This window comes from Littorina saxatilis, linkage group LG17 (assembly GCF_037325665.1).
Source record: "Littorina saxatilis isolate snail1 linkage group LG17, US_GU_Lsax_2.0, whole genome shotgun sequence".
In the NCBI taxonomy this organism is placed as follows: Eukaryota; Metazoa; Mollusca; class Gastropoda; order Littorinimorpha; family Littorinidae; genus Littorina; species Littorina saxatilis.
The window spans coordinates 25,676,343-25,693,033 of record NC_090261.1 but is presented as its reverse complement, the minus strand read 5'-3'; the positions used below and the strand labels follow the sequence as shown (position 1 = coordinate 25,693,033).

General features: G+C 39.6%; 1 protein-coding gene across 1 annotated transcript in view; it reads right to left on the bottom strand.

Moving 5' to 3' along the window:
* Window positions 1–39: 39 nt before the first annotated feature.
* LOC138953075 (uncharacterized) overlaps window positions 40–16,691 on the bottom strand; it is a 45,259-nt gene continuing 28,607 nt past the window's right edge. The window contains exons 14-22 of the mRNA XM_070324851.1: window positions 16,400–16,483; window positions 15,735–15,848; window positions 15,344–15,430; window positions 14,612–14,775; window positions 13,800–13,926; window positions 11,403–11,546; window positions 10,092–10,226; window positions 9,587–9,764; window positions 40–8,181 (exon numbers count right to left, since the gene is read on the bottom strand). Coding sequence (XP_070180952.1) covers window positions 7,958–8,181; window positions 9,587–9,764; window positions 10,092–10,226; window positions 11,403–11,546; window positions 13,800–13,926; window positions 14,612–14,775; window positions 15,344–15,430; window positions 15,735–15,848; window positions 16,400–16,483 — 1,257 coding nt within the window. The 3' untranslated portion in view covers window positions 40–7,957. The remainder of the gene's footprint in view (window positions 8,182–9,586; window positions 9,765–10,091; window positions 10,227–11,402; window positions 11,547–13,799; window positions 13,927–14,611; window positions 14,776–15,343; window positions 15,431–15,734; window positions 15,849–16,399; window positions 16,484–16,691) is intronic.

Here is a 16,691-nt window from a genome sequence, read left to right as displayed (position 1 = left end):
CACACAAGCACACCTGAATAACATATCCAACCAACAATATTGTACATTGTCAATTTTATTCACAAAGTTTACAAAGAATTTCCACTATTAATATGATATAAAGCTCAGTGTGTGTGTGTGTGTGTGTGTGTGTGTGTGTGTGTGTGTGTGTGTGTGTGTGTGTGTGTGTGTGTGTGTGTGTGTGTGTGTGTTCAATAAAAATGCATTTTTCTGTATTTGGAATGTTCCTGCATGTGTTTTAAACTGATTTCTTGAGATAAAAAAAAAAGACTTAGCAATGCTTGCCAACAACACGAAACAATACATTCATTGAAACAGACGTAGAAAAGAATATACAATTACATGTAATTTAAATGTTGTACATCAAGGAATATAAAAATGCATCTAAATAACTGCAATTTCCAGTAGCAAATACATACATATATGTATAAAGTGTATGGTGTAACCTAATCCACCTCCTTTCTCATTTTGTGAAAAAGTGCTCATACCGATAGAACCTGCTTCTCCCAAGAAGTTCAAATCATCAGATCCAAAGCTAAATAGGCATGGGAATTGTCCGCCGAAAGGCAAATTTCCATGGAATTCTTGTTCTTTTCCGCCGAAAAAGCGAAAGTGTCCGCTGAAAAAATAAATGGGGGAGGCAAAAATGGTTCTAAAACCAGAATTTAATGGCAAACTTGGAGCTCAGATGACACCAAATTGCACCATTTGGGTTCTTTGGAGCAAAAAAATTCAGGGGGGGGGGGGGGGGGGAGAGGCATGCCCCCTGACAACTCTTGTAAGGGTAGGCGCTTCGCTCCATCGACTTTGCTATTACTTTAACATTTTCAGCCTTTTTTTAACTTTTTTCAATTCCCATGCCTGCTAAAGCCATTGTATGTGTTGAGACAGTTTATCCGTAGTTTATCTTTTAGAGATTCTGTACTTCTCAGTTAAAGGCACAGTCCTTCCCATGTAAACAATTCCAATCACCATCTCGGATCTACCCTGGCTTTTACATGGGATAAGACCATCTCTCCATTTCACCAAAAAGCAGTCAGAACATTGATTTATGGGATGTGTCCAATTGGAAAGATGGTCTTATCCCATACAACAGCCAGGACAGGTCTGCGGAAGTGAGTACAAATATTTTCAAGGGGAAGACTGTGCCTTTAATTGAAACGAATGGACTAGCCACAGTCAACAGAGAGACAAAAACAAACAACACCAAAATACAAACACAACATAAGAAGCAAGAAGGACCTAGTACATATGAATAAGTTCTGATTTTCATTCTTTCACATTAAATCTGCCTAGAAGTTCCTGTAATAATGGCACATTGCATGCTGACCGAAGATAAATCCCCATTGTAATTTTCATAAAAAAGTACACCTTTTATTGAGTAAGTACACTACACTGAGTGTTCTGATGTAAATATGAATAGCCTGTGGATGGCTGAGGTACATGTACATTTTGTAAACATATAACTTAATGGGGGAGGGCGAGGAAGATCACTCAGAAAAAGTCAGAGAAAATGTAAATGAAAATAAAACAATGAATGTCAAATTGGTAACACTTATGTTATATCTTCATGTTGCCATACCCTGTGGGTTACCAATTAAAATTGTTTGAATTATAATGAATGACTGAGGTATGCAATAAAATGTAGGAATGTAATTCATGTTTTTGTACTCTGAAATTACTCTGAAGGTAACCCTGGGTGTGTGTGTGTGTGTGTGTGTGTGTGTGTGTGTGTGTGTGTGTGTGTGTGTGTGTGTGCAAAAATATAAAGCTATGCACAAATACCTTACTTCTAGCAATTTGATATGTCATTTTTACATTTAGTCAAGTTTTGACTACGTTGCAAGCCCCTGGAGCAAATTTTTGATTAGTGCTTTTGTGAACAAGAAACAATTGACAAGTGGCTCTATCCCATCTCCCCCCTTTCCCTGTCGCGATACAACCTTCGTGGTTGAAAACGACGTTAAACACCAAATAAAGAAAGAAAGAAAGACTAAATGTTTTATCATAGAGGGGGAATCGAGACGAGGGTCGTGGTGTGTGTGTGTGTGTGTGTCTGTGTGTGTGTGTGTAGAGCGATTCAGAGTAAACTACTGGACCGATCTTCATGAAATGTTACATGAGAGTTCCTGGGCATGATATCCCCAGACGTTTTCTTCATTTTTTCGATAAATGTCTTTGATGACGTCATATCCGGCTTTTTGTAAAAGTTGAGGCGGCACTGTCACACCCGTCATTTTTTTAAATAAAATTGATTGAAATTTTGGCCAAGCAATCTTTGACGTAGGCCGGACTTTGGTATTGCATTTCAGCTTGGAGGCTTAGAAATTAATTGATGACTTTGGTCATTAAAAATCTGAAAATAATAATTAATATTAATTTTTTATAAAACGATCCAATTTAAAAAAAATCTTATTTGTCATCATTTTCTGATTCCAAAAACATATAAATATGTTATATTCGGATTAAAAACAAGCTTTGAAAATTAAAAATATAAAAATTATGATTAAAATTTAATTTCCGAAATTGATTTAAAAACAATTTTATCTTATTCCTTGTCGGTTCCTGATTCCAAAAACATATAGATATGATATGTTTGGATTAAAAACACGCTCAGAACGAGCGGTGGACAGACGATGCTTCGACTATACGTCTTGCAGAAAAATTGCAGTGCGTTCTGTTTCATTCTGTGAGTTCGACTGAGCTTGACTAAATGTTGTATTTTCGCCTTACGTGACTTGTTTAATTATAAATTCAGATGACAAAATAAGAGTGACAAAATTCCTGCAATTCTGAACTTTGCTTCTACCCCTATTCTGCAAGGAATATACAACACCCCATTCGGGGCTACAGGTGTTCTGCTTGTGAAGCTGCAGTGGAACAAAATAAAGTTGGTTTAAAAAACAAGCATGCGTGTATACAGCTAGATTCTAAACAGGGAGAATGCTCATAAACTTCTTGCCAGTATATAATATCAACTAGTAAACTGATTCTCAATTTTCTTCATCCTCAAGACAATTTACACAGAACAAATACAATCCAATAAAAAATTGAATAAAACAAATCACAATGAAGTGAAAATGAAAAGCAGATAAGCAGAATAAGGATACATTTTCAAAACCTTAACAAACCATGTGTAAATGCAAGAGAGAAAAAGAGCAGACTGGCTAAAACTGTGTGAGTTTACATAGCTTGAAAAAACAAAAAAATTTGCAACAGTAAGGAATGTCAGTAGTACAACAGCAGTTTTGCACAAATATACATATTCAATCACAACACAAGGCTTTATACAAATACCAATATTTCAAGCACAAAGCTTCCTGCAAGTATATATATAAGAAAACCTAGACACTGCATGAGATCTATGACAACAGAATGAAAAGCTGGTCAACTATAGCTGTCAAAAAAACATTTCTCAAAAACTTTACAATAATTAGGTATTTCAAAACCAAACAGTAAGCCTTAAAACACAAAAACAGCTATTTTTAAGCACAATAATAAGATGAGAATTTATAAGTGAATCCTGCATTCCTTGAACTAATACAACTATCCTGCAGTCTGAGGATAGATCATTATACAGTAAGCATGAGTATTATGCAAACCATTTTCACACCAGCATAGGTGCTGTACAAGTCATGAATAAACGACAACACAAAACTAAAGAAGACAGGACTTAGCCTCTTCCTCTCAAGATAATTACCGGTAACAGTTTGTGTACTTAAAGCCATATGTACTCGATGACTATACACGCTAATTGCTTTACCAACAGCTGGAGACAGACTAAATTAAGTTCCCTGCAAAATATTGTGGTCTAGGACCCCTTAAAAGTTGAGATATTTGAATTTTCATTTTGATCTGGATCGTCCTATTTATAGATTTGGCAACACATGTAACGTTGATGCAAGGGAGAGAACACCGCGGCTTTGTTGACATCCTCACTTTTTCAGAGGCTAGAACAAGCTGTAATGCATGTATTATGGTCCGCGCATGGTGACGTATCGTCATTATATGGTCTTATGGTGCGTTTGACATCGATTGTGGGCAAACTACACTTTGTAAACACGGGAGTGCGTTAGTATGCCTTTAAGTCCACTGTCCCTGTTACACGACACTTGAGATTGACCAAGTTCTCAAATGTCGTATAGTTGTGTTCTTTTATTTTACGTGGCACGTCTTCACAGCAGCAGACAAAAACTCGTCAAATTGAGTTCAAGGATTTATTTAGCATTCCATACATACAACTGCACATCGTAGCAGAACTCAAAGTAGAAGCTTTTTAACATACAAATCGAGCTGGCCTATATAGCAAATACTCAATCTCGAGAATATTCCAGACCGAACATGATACAACTAAAATTAGATGAACTGTCCATGGACTAGAATAGTGACATTCTCTGTGACGTACATCAAAAGCGCCGACGCACTTAATCCGAGCGAACGCCACGAACCCACGACTCAAAACAACGTGGTAAACAACTTGTTTTGACAGGATTAGAAAGTTCACCTGCATTCTCGTCCAAACATAAATATTGTGTTTACAAAATATAATATCGGTACTTTCCCACACAGTACAAATAAGTCAACTACATACATGCAACACACAAAACTGAACCAAAGTTCAGCAACGGCAGCGTTTCCTAACAGTCCCTAGCATTTACCAGGTCCACAATACATGTACAGGTCCACTGTATTTTGCAATATTTAACATGTCCCACATCTGCTATGGTTTGTAATCCAAAACATGTCCCATTGTTCGCTGTGAGTGTCCCTAACATGTTCCAGATCCACTGTGCCACACAAAAAAGTGGCAGAACAAACAAAAAAAGCTGTAAGTTGGTTATACACTGGCAAATAGGCAAAAGGTGCTCGAGTACAACGTCACAAAAATGTGTGAATACACATGTATAAACAATATCAAGTTGCTAAAAAGGACAGAAATATGAGATATGTTAGTGGACAGCCATTTTGATCATTGACATATATGTAATTTACACACAAAAAACAAGACTAAACAGTAAAAACCAAAAAGTGCACAATAGTGCCCAGTTTTTTTGCTACAAAAATGTTGGTCAAATATTCAAAGTTGAGTGCATTTGGCATCACAACCACACACATAAAAACAATGTACATGAACATGTATTAATAATGGCAACAGATTAGATGAAACTAGTTTTCAGATAACTGAAAAAAAAAGTTTTCAGGTCAGATCCACCTTATTCAAAAGAAGGGGAAAAACAACAAATAAAGAAAAGAAAACTGTTACAAGAAAAATTCTTCCGCCTTCTTTTCCATGCAAAAATGCAGAAAACCAAATACAATTGGACCTGGCCATGATGACTACTCAAAAATGCTTCTCTTGGAAAGGTGCTCATAGTTTTGTCCCACCACCCTGAGAATATCTCAGTACATTCAACATTTTAGAAACTCCTCTCTCTCTCTCTCTCTCTCTCTCTCTCTCTCTCACACACACACACACACACACACACACAATCAATCAATCAATCAATATGAGGCTTATATCGCGCATATTCCGTGGGTACAGTTCTAAGCGCAGGCATTTTTTAAAAAACATTTTTTTATGCAATTTATATCGCGCACATATTCAAGGCGCAGGGATTTATTTATGCCGTGTGAGATGGAATTTTTTTACACAATACATCACGCATTCACATCGGCCAGCAGATCGCAGCCATTTCGGCGCATATCCTACTTTTCACGGCCTATTATTCCAAGTCACACGGGTATTTTGGTGGACATTTTTATCTATGCCTATACAATTTTGCCAGGAAAGACCCTTTTGTCAATCGTGGGATCTTTAACGTGCACACCCCAATGTAGTGTACACGAAGGGACCTCGGTTTTTCGTCTCATCCGAAAGACTGGGGGGAGAAAATTGCTAACGCCCTGACCCAGGGTCGAACTCGCAACCTCTCGCTTCCGAGGGCAAGTGCGTTACCACTCGGCCACCCAGTCCACACACACATGCACACACACACACACACACACACACACACACACACACACACACACAAAGCACACACATCCAGAAGAAAAAGAAGTAGCACAGCTGAGACAGAAGTAGTAAAACAGGCAAAGCAGTTTTCTTTAACCAAGCAAAATTCCGAGTCAGATGCAAACAGTGTAACACCATGGAGTCCGGTCAGATGATGAATTGTACTTCTTCTGATCACCATTTGACAAAGTGCTGCTGGTTTCTTCTACACAATGTAATTATTTCACTGTAGCAAGCAAATGGTAACAGACTACATTCTGGCGACAGCAGTGCAAAGTCATTTGTTATCATTCCCAATCTGAAGCTAGAGTGTGGTTTATGACATGATAATCTGAAGAAGAAAGATAACACAGTAAACTAACAGTGACAAGGATGGCTGAATCTAAAAGTTTGGACTGAAATTGACAGTCCATCATTGTGTTGGGCATTTTGTCATTACATGCCGTTACATTACGCAGTAAAACTGAGGGGATGTTTTTTTTTTTACAGTAGTCACCTTGGTCAGGTCCTTAATTATATATACAAGTGGTCAGATTTAGCGGTTTAATCTCAAGATGAAGTACACCAAAAGCACATTCTAATGACAAGAAAGAACAAAATGCTGAACAATATACTTCAGTTAAATACTTTGTGCTTGTATGAAAATATACATGTATACACTCAAAATACAATACTGACCCTTGATAAAAAAAGATTAAAAAAATTGTACAATGTACCAATATCTTTACCAGAAATACCACATCAAAGTGTATACGAATGAAAGGCCTGTCTTGTTCAGTGGTGCACATTATGCTTACACACAGTTCATGTCACAAACTCGTCTTGACAGGAACACCATCTCTGCCTTGCGAGTAAAGGTGAGGGGAGTAAAATGAAATTTTATCCAATTATCACTTCTGTGGAATTTAATTCATTCCCAAAAGTTCAAAGCACAACCTGAGAAAAGGGGGAGCCTGACAAGATGGGCCAGTGTTGATTAGAATGGCCTGGGGAGGAAAAAGGAAGGGCAACAGGAGTGGGAGAGGGAAGACAGTAAAAAGGCTAGGTAGGTATAGGTGAGGAGGGGGTTCAGGGTAAGGGCGGAGAGGTCTCAGAATCTTTGGAATCAGGTGCCAGAGAAAAATGGGACCGGGAGAAGATGGGCCAGTGTGGAGTGGAATGTCGGATTGGATGAAGGAATAGTACTGCAGGTGAGATGATGAAGGCAGTACGAAGGCTATGTGTAGGTGAGGAGAGGTTAAGAACAAGGGTGAAGAGATCTCAGAATCTCTGGAATCAGGTACCTATAAGAAGAACAAGAAATTCCTCTGAGGTAGGAAAAACACCCCCGTCAAAGGGAAATAACCTTCTCAGTTGGTGGCAGTGACTGAGTGAGAATGGTTATTTCCCTTTGACCATTAAGATGTCCCTCTATAAGTCCTTGTATAATTTTAATCCACCAATAACTCCCTAACCGTGTGTTTGACTGGTCCCAATTTTTGTAAGGACCGTCTCAGGAATGTATAGAACCTGTTCACCAAGTTTGGTGACGATTGGTCCGTTCATTCTTGAGATCTATATGCGAACACAAACACACAAACACACAAAAAACAAACAAACAAACACATCGACCGAAACCTATACACACCCCTATACCGGGGGTGTAAAAATCGGACTGGGAGAAGACCGGCCAAGGATGGAGTGGAATGCTGGACGGCCTAGGGAGGAAGGAAGGGTAATGGGAGGGTGAAGGCAGCAGGAAGGCTAAATAGATATGAGGAAGGGGGGGAGGAAGAATCCTAGAATCTCTGAAATCAGGTACCACAGAGAAAAATGGGACTGGAAGAAGACGGGCCAAGGTGGAGTGGAATGGTCTTGGGGAAGTAAAAGGAAGGGTAATGGGAGTGGTAGGATGAAGGCTGGGTGTAGACAAAGAGGGGACTGAGGTGTCAGGGTGGAGCGATCTCAAAATCTCTGGAATCGGGTGCCAGGAACGGCAAGGTCGGCTTTGTTCTGCAGGCGGCGATCCCACAGAAAGAATACCAGGGCGATCACTGTTCCCAACACCACCCCAGCAATAGCAGCCTCAGTGGGTTTGGGGTGGGAAAAGCTCCTCAGCTGCTCCTCGTGCCAGTCTGCGAAAACAGGAGAGCCGCACTCGTCTGTGGAGTCCCCAACTGATGGTGGTACTGCAAACATAGGGATGAGGTTTTGAGACTGTTCGCTTGAAACAAACATGTGGAAAAGAAAGACAAAGCTCAGAGGTGATTACTGGATTATGTCTGCTGACTCTAAAGGGGTGTGTATTTTGGTAGTTGCTTTTTTACATTTAGTCAAGTTTTGACTAAATGTTTTAACATAGAGGGGAAATCGAGACGAGGGTCGTGTATGTGTGTGTGTGTGTGTGTGTGTGTGTGTCTGTGTGTCTGTGCATGTGTGTGTGTAGAGCGATTCAGACCAAACCACTGGACCGATCTTTATGAAATTTGACATGAGAGTTCCTGGGAATGATATCCCCGGACGTTTTTTTCTTTTTTTCGATAAATACCTTTGATGACGTCATATCCGACTTTTGTAAAAGTTGAGGCGGCACTGTCACACCCTCATTTTTCAATCAAATTTATTGAAATTTTGGCCAAGCAATCTTCGACGAAGGCAGGACTTCGGTATTGCATTTCAGCTTGGTGGCTTAAAAATTAATTAATGACTTTGGTCATTAAAAATCTGAAAATTGTAAAAAAAAAAAATTTTTTATAAAACGATCTAAATTTACGTTCATCTTATTCTTCATCATTTTCTGATTCCAAAAACATATAAATATGTTATATTTAAATTAAAAACAAGCTCTGAAAATTAAAAATATAAAAATCATGATCAAAATTGAATTTTCCAAATCAATTTAAAAACACTTTCATCTTATTCCTTGTCGGTTCCTGATTCCAAAAACATATAGATATGATATGTTTGGATTAAAAACACGCTCAGAAAGTTAAAACGAAGAGAGGTACAGAAAAGCGTGCTATCCTTCTCAGCGCAACTACTTCCCCGCTCTTCTTGTCAATTTCCCTGCCTTTGCCACGAGCGGTGGACTGACGATGCTACGAGTATACGGTCTTGCTGAAAAATTGAGAGAGGTACAGAAAAGCGTGCTATCCTTCTCAGCGCAACTACTAACCCGCTCTTCTTGTCAATTTCACTGCCTTTGCCACGAGCGGTGGACTGACGATGCTACGAGTATACGGTGTTGCTGAAAAATTGCATTGCGTTCAGTTTCATTCTGTGAGTTTGACAGCTTGACTAAATGTTGTATTTTTGCCTTACGCGACTTGTCTATAGAGTAGATTAGCAACAAGCCGAATAAAGGCTCCCTCCATCCCACCACCTCCTGAAGTGTTTACTTCAAAATACAACTTCTTTCTTTGTCATTTATAAAACATAGAGTCAAGATATCCTACAGGTTCCTTCAAGATATCCTTCAGGTTCTCCTGATTACATTCTACATTGTCCTGCATTCCAGAAAAGCCACTCTTAATACAAATAAAATAAATAAATCTTAACTTATTTTTAAACACAATCACTCCACCGTGAACCAACCTGGCATCAAGACCACGACGGACAGCTGGAGTGGAGGAGAGGCATTGCAGTGACCTTGAGAAGTGAAGAAGAGCGACTGCACCTGGTCTAACCGCACTGTGTGTGTCATCAGTGTGTTGTTGACCGACTCTGGACTCAGCTGATGAGCCAGGCTGAAGTTACATGTCTGCAAGTCCTCCTGTAGATACAGGAAAAAAGTCACCATTGAAATCCTCAAAGGGGAACGTAACTGCCCCCTTGCCTGGGATAACATTACTGCCCTATTGCCTGTGTAGACGTTACTGCCCCCTTGCCTGTGATGACGTTACTGCCCCCTTGCCTGTGATGACGTTACTGCCCACTTGCCTGTGATGACGATACTGCCCCCTTGCCTGTGATGACGTTACTGCTCCATTACCTATGACGACGATACTGCCCCCCTTACTTATGATGAAGTTATTGCCTCATTGCCTGTGAGCAACCTTCGTCAGAGCTAAGACAATCAGGGGTGGCATGTCATACGTACCTTTGATGGGAAGGAGAAAAGGGAGACGTTGTCACTGTACTTGAACACCAAGGAATCACCCACAATAGCAACCAGAGGCTTGAACGGTGCTGCCTTCGGTGACCAGTAGCCCCGGTGGTCCCCAATGATCCGACTCTGCATCACAAAAGGAATTAGTGCAAAACTAAGGAACAAAAAGGGCATGACATTATTTTGAGGCATGGTTTGAAATAAAAATGTAAAACTTCAACTTAAGCTGGCCCTTGGCAGCCCCTTGGATTTATATCATCTAATCAACACACAGTTAAAGAAAAAAGCTGAATACAAAAACAGGGATTATTTTTCAAACCCATCCCTCCCTGCTTATTTGCCTGTATGACGCAAGCAAAAAACCAACCATAGTGGCTCTTGTCACCAGCAAACGCCTCAAAAACTATCTCAAAACAATCTTATATAGCTGGTGTTCTATCATGAATGTGGATACTGTTGTTAAGTTTAGTTGCAGAAAGATAATAGAAGGTGTCCTCTCGTTTCAAAGTTCAAACAAGACAGGTTTGCTGCAGTACCACTAGACACAACCAGCCTAATCTTCTCAGTGAAACCAAAGACATTGTAAAAGACAGATCGCTCACGACCGCTTCGGTCTAACTATGGCATTCGAAGCCAGAAAGTGTTTTGGATGAAACCCTTGGTACGTCAAAATGTAATGTAAATTCTTTCTTTCTTTCTTTATTTGGTGTTTAACGTCGTTTTCAACCATTCAAGGTTATATCGCGACGGGGAAAGGGGGGAGATGGGATAGGGGAAAGGGTGGAGATGGGATAGAGCCACTTGTTAATTGTTTCTTGTTCACAAAAGCACTAATCAAAAAATTGCTCCAGGGGCTTGCAACGTAGTACAATATATGACCTTACTGGGAGAATGCAAGTTTCCAGTACAAAGGACTTAACATTTCTTACATACTGCTTGACTAAAATCTTTACAAACATTGACTATATTCTATACAAGAAACACTTAACAAGGGTAAACGGAGAAACAGAACCGTTAGTCGCCTCTTACGACATGCTGGGTAGCATCGGGTAAATTCTTTCTCGTCCCAACCAATATGGGACTCCCCCTAACCCGCGGGGGGTTGTAATGTAAATAATTGTTACACAATGCGCTCTCCACCAGCATGGGCCTGGTATCAAATAAATCCAGCATGTCCAGTTTTTCACATCTGCACTTTGTGACTGCGACGACAGATGACATCTCTCCTAATACCTGCATCATCAGATGTTCTACAAGGCTTCAATTTTAAGTGAGTGAACAATCTCTATTGGTAAAACCTACTTTGGGCTGCACACACAGGTGGTCTCTGATCGGAGGTATAAAGCCGCGCAACGCTGTGGGTTTGATGGAAGGAGGAAACACCTCCACTTTCAGGACGCCCGCTGCCAGTGTCCGCCGCATGTCCACATTCACCTGGAGGTGGTTCTGAAAGCACAGATCATGCGGTCATCAAAAGACATCCAGATATAGTGGTTGTAACAATGTGTTTATTTGTTAATTGTTTGCAAATGAAATTGTAAAGCGAATGAAGTAGTAAAGTGCCTGGAGCCAATTGCTGGGACTCGCTATAGAACAATGATTTATTGTATCATTATTATTGTTATTTGATTATAAGGATTAAGGAACATGCCTACCTGCCCAGCCAAAAATACACTAATAGGATAGGGAGGCAAGATAAATGAGATGCAAATTGCTGTGAGTTTTCATTCAAATTGTATCAATGCTACATTGTCAGTGATTTGAAAGTGTTCGAATGACCATTAGTCGTAACAACAAGCCACTGTTGTCAAAATATTGTTATGTGTATCCCAAGACTATTTTGCACTACTTTTGGTTTAAAAAAATTTTTATTCAGAATTTCTTCGCATGAACAGTTCGAAACACACAGCTAGGACACACACTCAAGCAAATGCTTATATCACGTGACCAGAACAATACTAAATTACACACATTTTCGTAATGGTGGACATAACAACAATAAACCAGAAGAACAAATTGAAAGAATGGGGATGGGGAACTAAATTGGAACAAAAGAATCTACAGAAGATAAAACAAGTCGCGTAAGGCAAAAATACAACATTTAGTCAAGCTGTCGAACTCACAGAATGAAACTGAACGCAATGCAATTTTTCAGCAAGACCGTATACTCGTAGCATCGTCAGTCCACCGCTCGTGGCAAAGACAGTGAAATTGACAAGAAGAGCGGGGTAGTAGTTGCGCTGAGAAGGATAGCACGCTTTTCTGTACCTCTCTTCGTTATAACTTTCTGAGCGTGTTTTTAATCCAAACATATCATATCTATATGTTTTTGGAATCAGGAACCGACAAGAAATAAGATGAAAGTGTTTTTAAATTGATTTCGACAATTTAATTTTGATCATAATATTTATATTTTTAATTTTCAGAGCTTGTTTTTAACCCAAATATAACATATTTATGTTTTTGGAATCAGAAAATGATGAAGAATAAGATGAACGTAAATTTGGATCGTTTTATAAAAAAAATATTTTTTTTACAATTTTCAGATTTTTAATGACCAAAGTCATTAATTAATTTTTAAACCACCAAGCTGAAATGCAATACCGAAGTCCGGCCTTTGTCGAACATTGCTTGGCCAAAATTTCAATCAATTTGATTGAAAAATGAAAGTGTGACAGTGCCGCCTCAACTTTTACAAAAAGCCGGATATGACGTCATCAAAGGTATTTATCGAAAAAAAGAAAAAAACGTCCAGGGATATCATTCCCAGGAACTCTCATGTCAAATTTCATAAAGATCGGTCCAGTAGTTTGGTCTGGATCGCTCTACACACACACACGCATAGACAGACAGACAGACAGACACACACACACCACGACCCTCGTCTCGATTCCCCCTCTATGTTAAAACATTTAGTCAAAACTTGACTAAATGTAAAAAGAAAAGGGAGGGGGAGGGGGAAGAAAGTACTAACAACCACAAGGAGAGACTAGGACGAAAGCGCATAGGAAGAGAGCATCAAATCTAAGACATGCAACATGTAAATTCAAGTAAATGTAACAATTTTGTATGGAAGGCAGTAATTCATTAACATATAAAATACGAGACAAACGATAATAATCATGACTTATACGCTGCTTATGTAATCAAATACGATAACACAGAGAGAGGCCGTGTGGAGGTACACATACGCCTGCCCACACGCATATACACTATTAATGCGTGAACACATCCATCAAATCAGTCGACCAGATTTAACAATAAACGATTGGACAGACTCAAATATCAATATGTTATTATGAACAGAATATTGCTCGCTACCTTTTAATAATATTTCCACGCGTCTGAAGTGAACAGGCAACGAATTGATTGTTGTCAGACGAGCATCTGCATACAAAGTGCAGTTTAATAAATAATTTTTGGTTTGCACTACTTTTCATCTGTTTTACAATGTGTGATCACTTTAACACTTATACTTCCTTGAACTTTTGGAAATTCAGCTTGAAGTGGGAGTCAGAGAGCACAGTAAAGTTTGTTTACATTGTGGTCCAACTTTGACCTCGCGCTTCTTCAATCAAAGGCTTCTGTCAACAATGACCAAAGTCGCAGAAATCATGACCACATTTAATTAGGATTCCTCCCTCCTGCAGACTAAGCACCATCCAGAGTGTTTACTGGTTGCCACGGTGAGTAACTCACGGTGTCGGTGTATGTTGTGGGGTGGTGGGAGTCCTGGTACAGCTTGACCGTGAACACCAGGCTGTCTCCGTCCCTCACCACAGCCTCCAGGTTGTCCTCCTCACTCTCCACGTTGTTGATCTCAATGCTGTCCGCAAACATTTAAAAACATCTCAATGCTGTCAGCAAACAATGAACAACATTTCTGTACAAGAATAAGAACAAGAGACTGCAGGTGAGAGGAACAAGAACAAGATAACAAAATGTACTCACCAGAAACATGGAGACAAAACGTCGAAACCGGTTCTTGTTTGTTTTCTATTGACCATGTTTCTGGCGAGTACATTTTGATTATTATCTTTTTCTTAACCTTTCTATAGTTTATGGGTTACAGTTGCTTCAAGATTGTTTTTAGTTTATGCAGGAGAAGAGAGGAGATTAGACTATAAAACGTAAACGGTAACCAACACACATACACTCAAACGCATGTGCAGACATACACATACACATTCATACGCATACATGCACACACATACACACCAGCACAGACACAGGCTCACACATGAGCGCACAAGTACACAAACCTCCATACACACACTTATACACACACAAGAACATAACGGCTTCAAGACTGTGCCGAGCTCACATTATTGCAAGAAAACAAAGTCATTCAAGTCCTCAACACAATATATGAAACATGCAACTATAACCCACATGAACACATTCTGAACCAGAACAAGATCTGTATCAAGACATTATGTGTAGATGCTCTGAAACAAGATGTTCTCTCTGGCATAAAATACTACCTCATCTGAAACAACCTATGTACACACCTGTACTGCAAGGCATGAGCACCGTCTACCAGGAAGACAGCCTTTCCTGATGGCAGTACTTTTTCCTGTCCCTCTTTGACAGGTTTTCCCTCTGGTGTGATGTCCAGCCAAAAACAGGCAGTGTCACGTGCTTCTTTACAGTACACGGAGCCAGGGGGAGTCACCTGAACAACAAACAGGACATGTTTCACAGCACTGGCGTGTATCAACAGACATATGTAAAATACAAAGTGTAGTGGTTACTCAAGGTACTTCTTGGAGGTGAAGCAAGTTACTATGCATTCCATTTAAATTAACACATACTGTGTGTGTGGATGATGGTGGCTTTTATCATAAAATAATCCAAATGATATAACTGCAAAACTGCACAATTTTCAATGGAGCAGTTAGTTACTGGAGAGAAAAACTTGTTTTTTTTAAACGCTGACATAATTCAAGGCTCCCACTAAAGAAAAGCCTGAAATTTAAGCCTGAATCTATGCACTCTAGAAGAAGTATACATTATTATTATTATTATTAAATTGGTGGTGGAGGAGGAAGGAGGGGGAGTGTGGAGTACTCAGAAATCTGTGAATTCGCACAAAAATGAGAGCTTCACGATTACAACAAGAAAAGAAGAAGGAAAGTAAGACAGAATCAAAAAACAAAAATCACATGTTTTGGAATGTTGGCAGTCTATCTGTTTTTGAAAGTAAGACAGAAAAGACGGAAGGAAAGAAAAGCCATGCTTGCCATGCCGTGCAGGATGGAGGTGTTGGTGTAGACGGTCAGCATCAGCTTGCCTTGCCACAGCTGCAGGAGTAGCTTGCTGTTCAGATCCTGCAACGTCAGTGTCAAACTTACATTATGTACGTTACCGCACATACAGTCCTACACAACTCGGAATGCTTTGTGGATGTTTTTGTGAAAGGTTTAGTTCAAATGAAACTTGAAACAAGAAATTTTTCAACAGCGCTTTCTATCCAGAATACACACAGACAGTCACGCAAACAGAGACACACACACACACACACACACAAACACTCACACGTACACACAGCCTCAGTCAGACTGACATAGACGTGTTCATCCAGATTTACCCAGACACACAATAAATCACTCAGGTATATCCATGAGTACAAACCTGTATAAGACCCTCCACTAGCGAGAAGGAAGGATTGAGATGTGAGGCACTGTAAGCCACTCCGCTGTCCCCTGTCAGCTCCATGCGAGTAATGTTCGAACCAACATTGGTTACCTGCAATGGGCATTCAAAGTTGTCAGGAATAATTTTCATGGACAGTGTTTTTCCCTTTAAACCAGCACTGGACATTCAGAATTGTCAGGAGTAATCTTCACTGACACTTTTTTTTCTCCTTTAAAACCAGCAATAGGCATTCAGAATTGTCAAGAATAATCTTCATGGATATTTTGTTTGTTTTTAAACAAGCACTGGTCACCTGCAATGGGCATTCAAAATTGTCAGGTATAATTTCATGAACAGTATTATTTTTCTTTGAACCAGCACTGGTTACCTGCAACGGCCATTCCAAATTGTCAGGAATAATTTTCATGGACTGCATTTTCTTTTTTTCAATACTAGCACCTCATCAATACACATCCAAAATAAAATATCAAACACAGTTCTTTCATATCCAAACCCCATGAGGTGTGACTGCCAAAGATCTCAAGTGCACTGCAATAAGCTCCAGATTTAATTCCATGGCAGTGTTTCTTCCAATACTTTCCTTGCTTCCAGTCAACTTACACCATAACATTCTAAATATTATTTTGTTAAAGTGAACTTACCAGAATTTCATACTTGAGCCATTGCCCCTCGGTGAACTGGAAAGCCGCAATTCCTTTTACTTCCCTGCCCTCTCTCAAAATGGCCTGTTGAGAAAATCAAATTGACATATGTTGAAATTAAAAGATCCATTTGTGAAGAGAAAGATACAGGGGATAAGAGACAAACAGACAGAGAGTGAAAGACAGGAAGAGAGAGAGACTGTGTGTATGCGTGCATGTGTGTGTATGTATACGTGTGTGTGTGCATGTGCGTGCGTACATGTGTGCGTGCATGTGTTCATGAGTGTGTGCA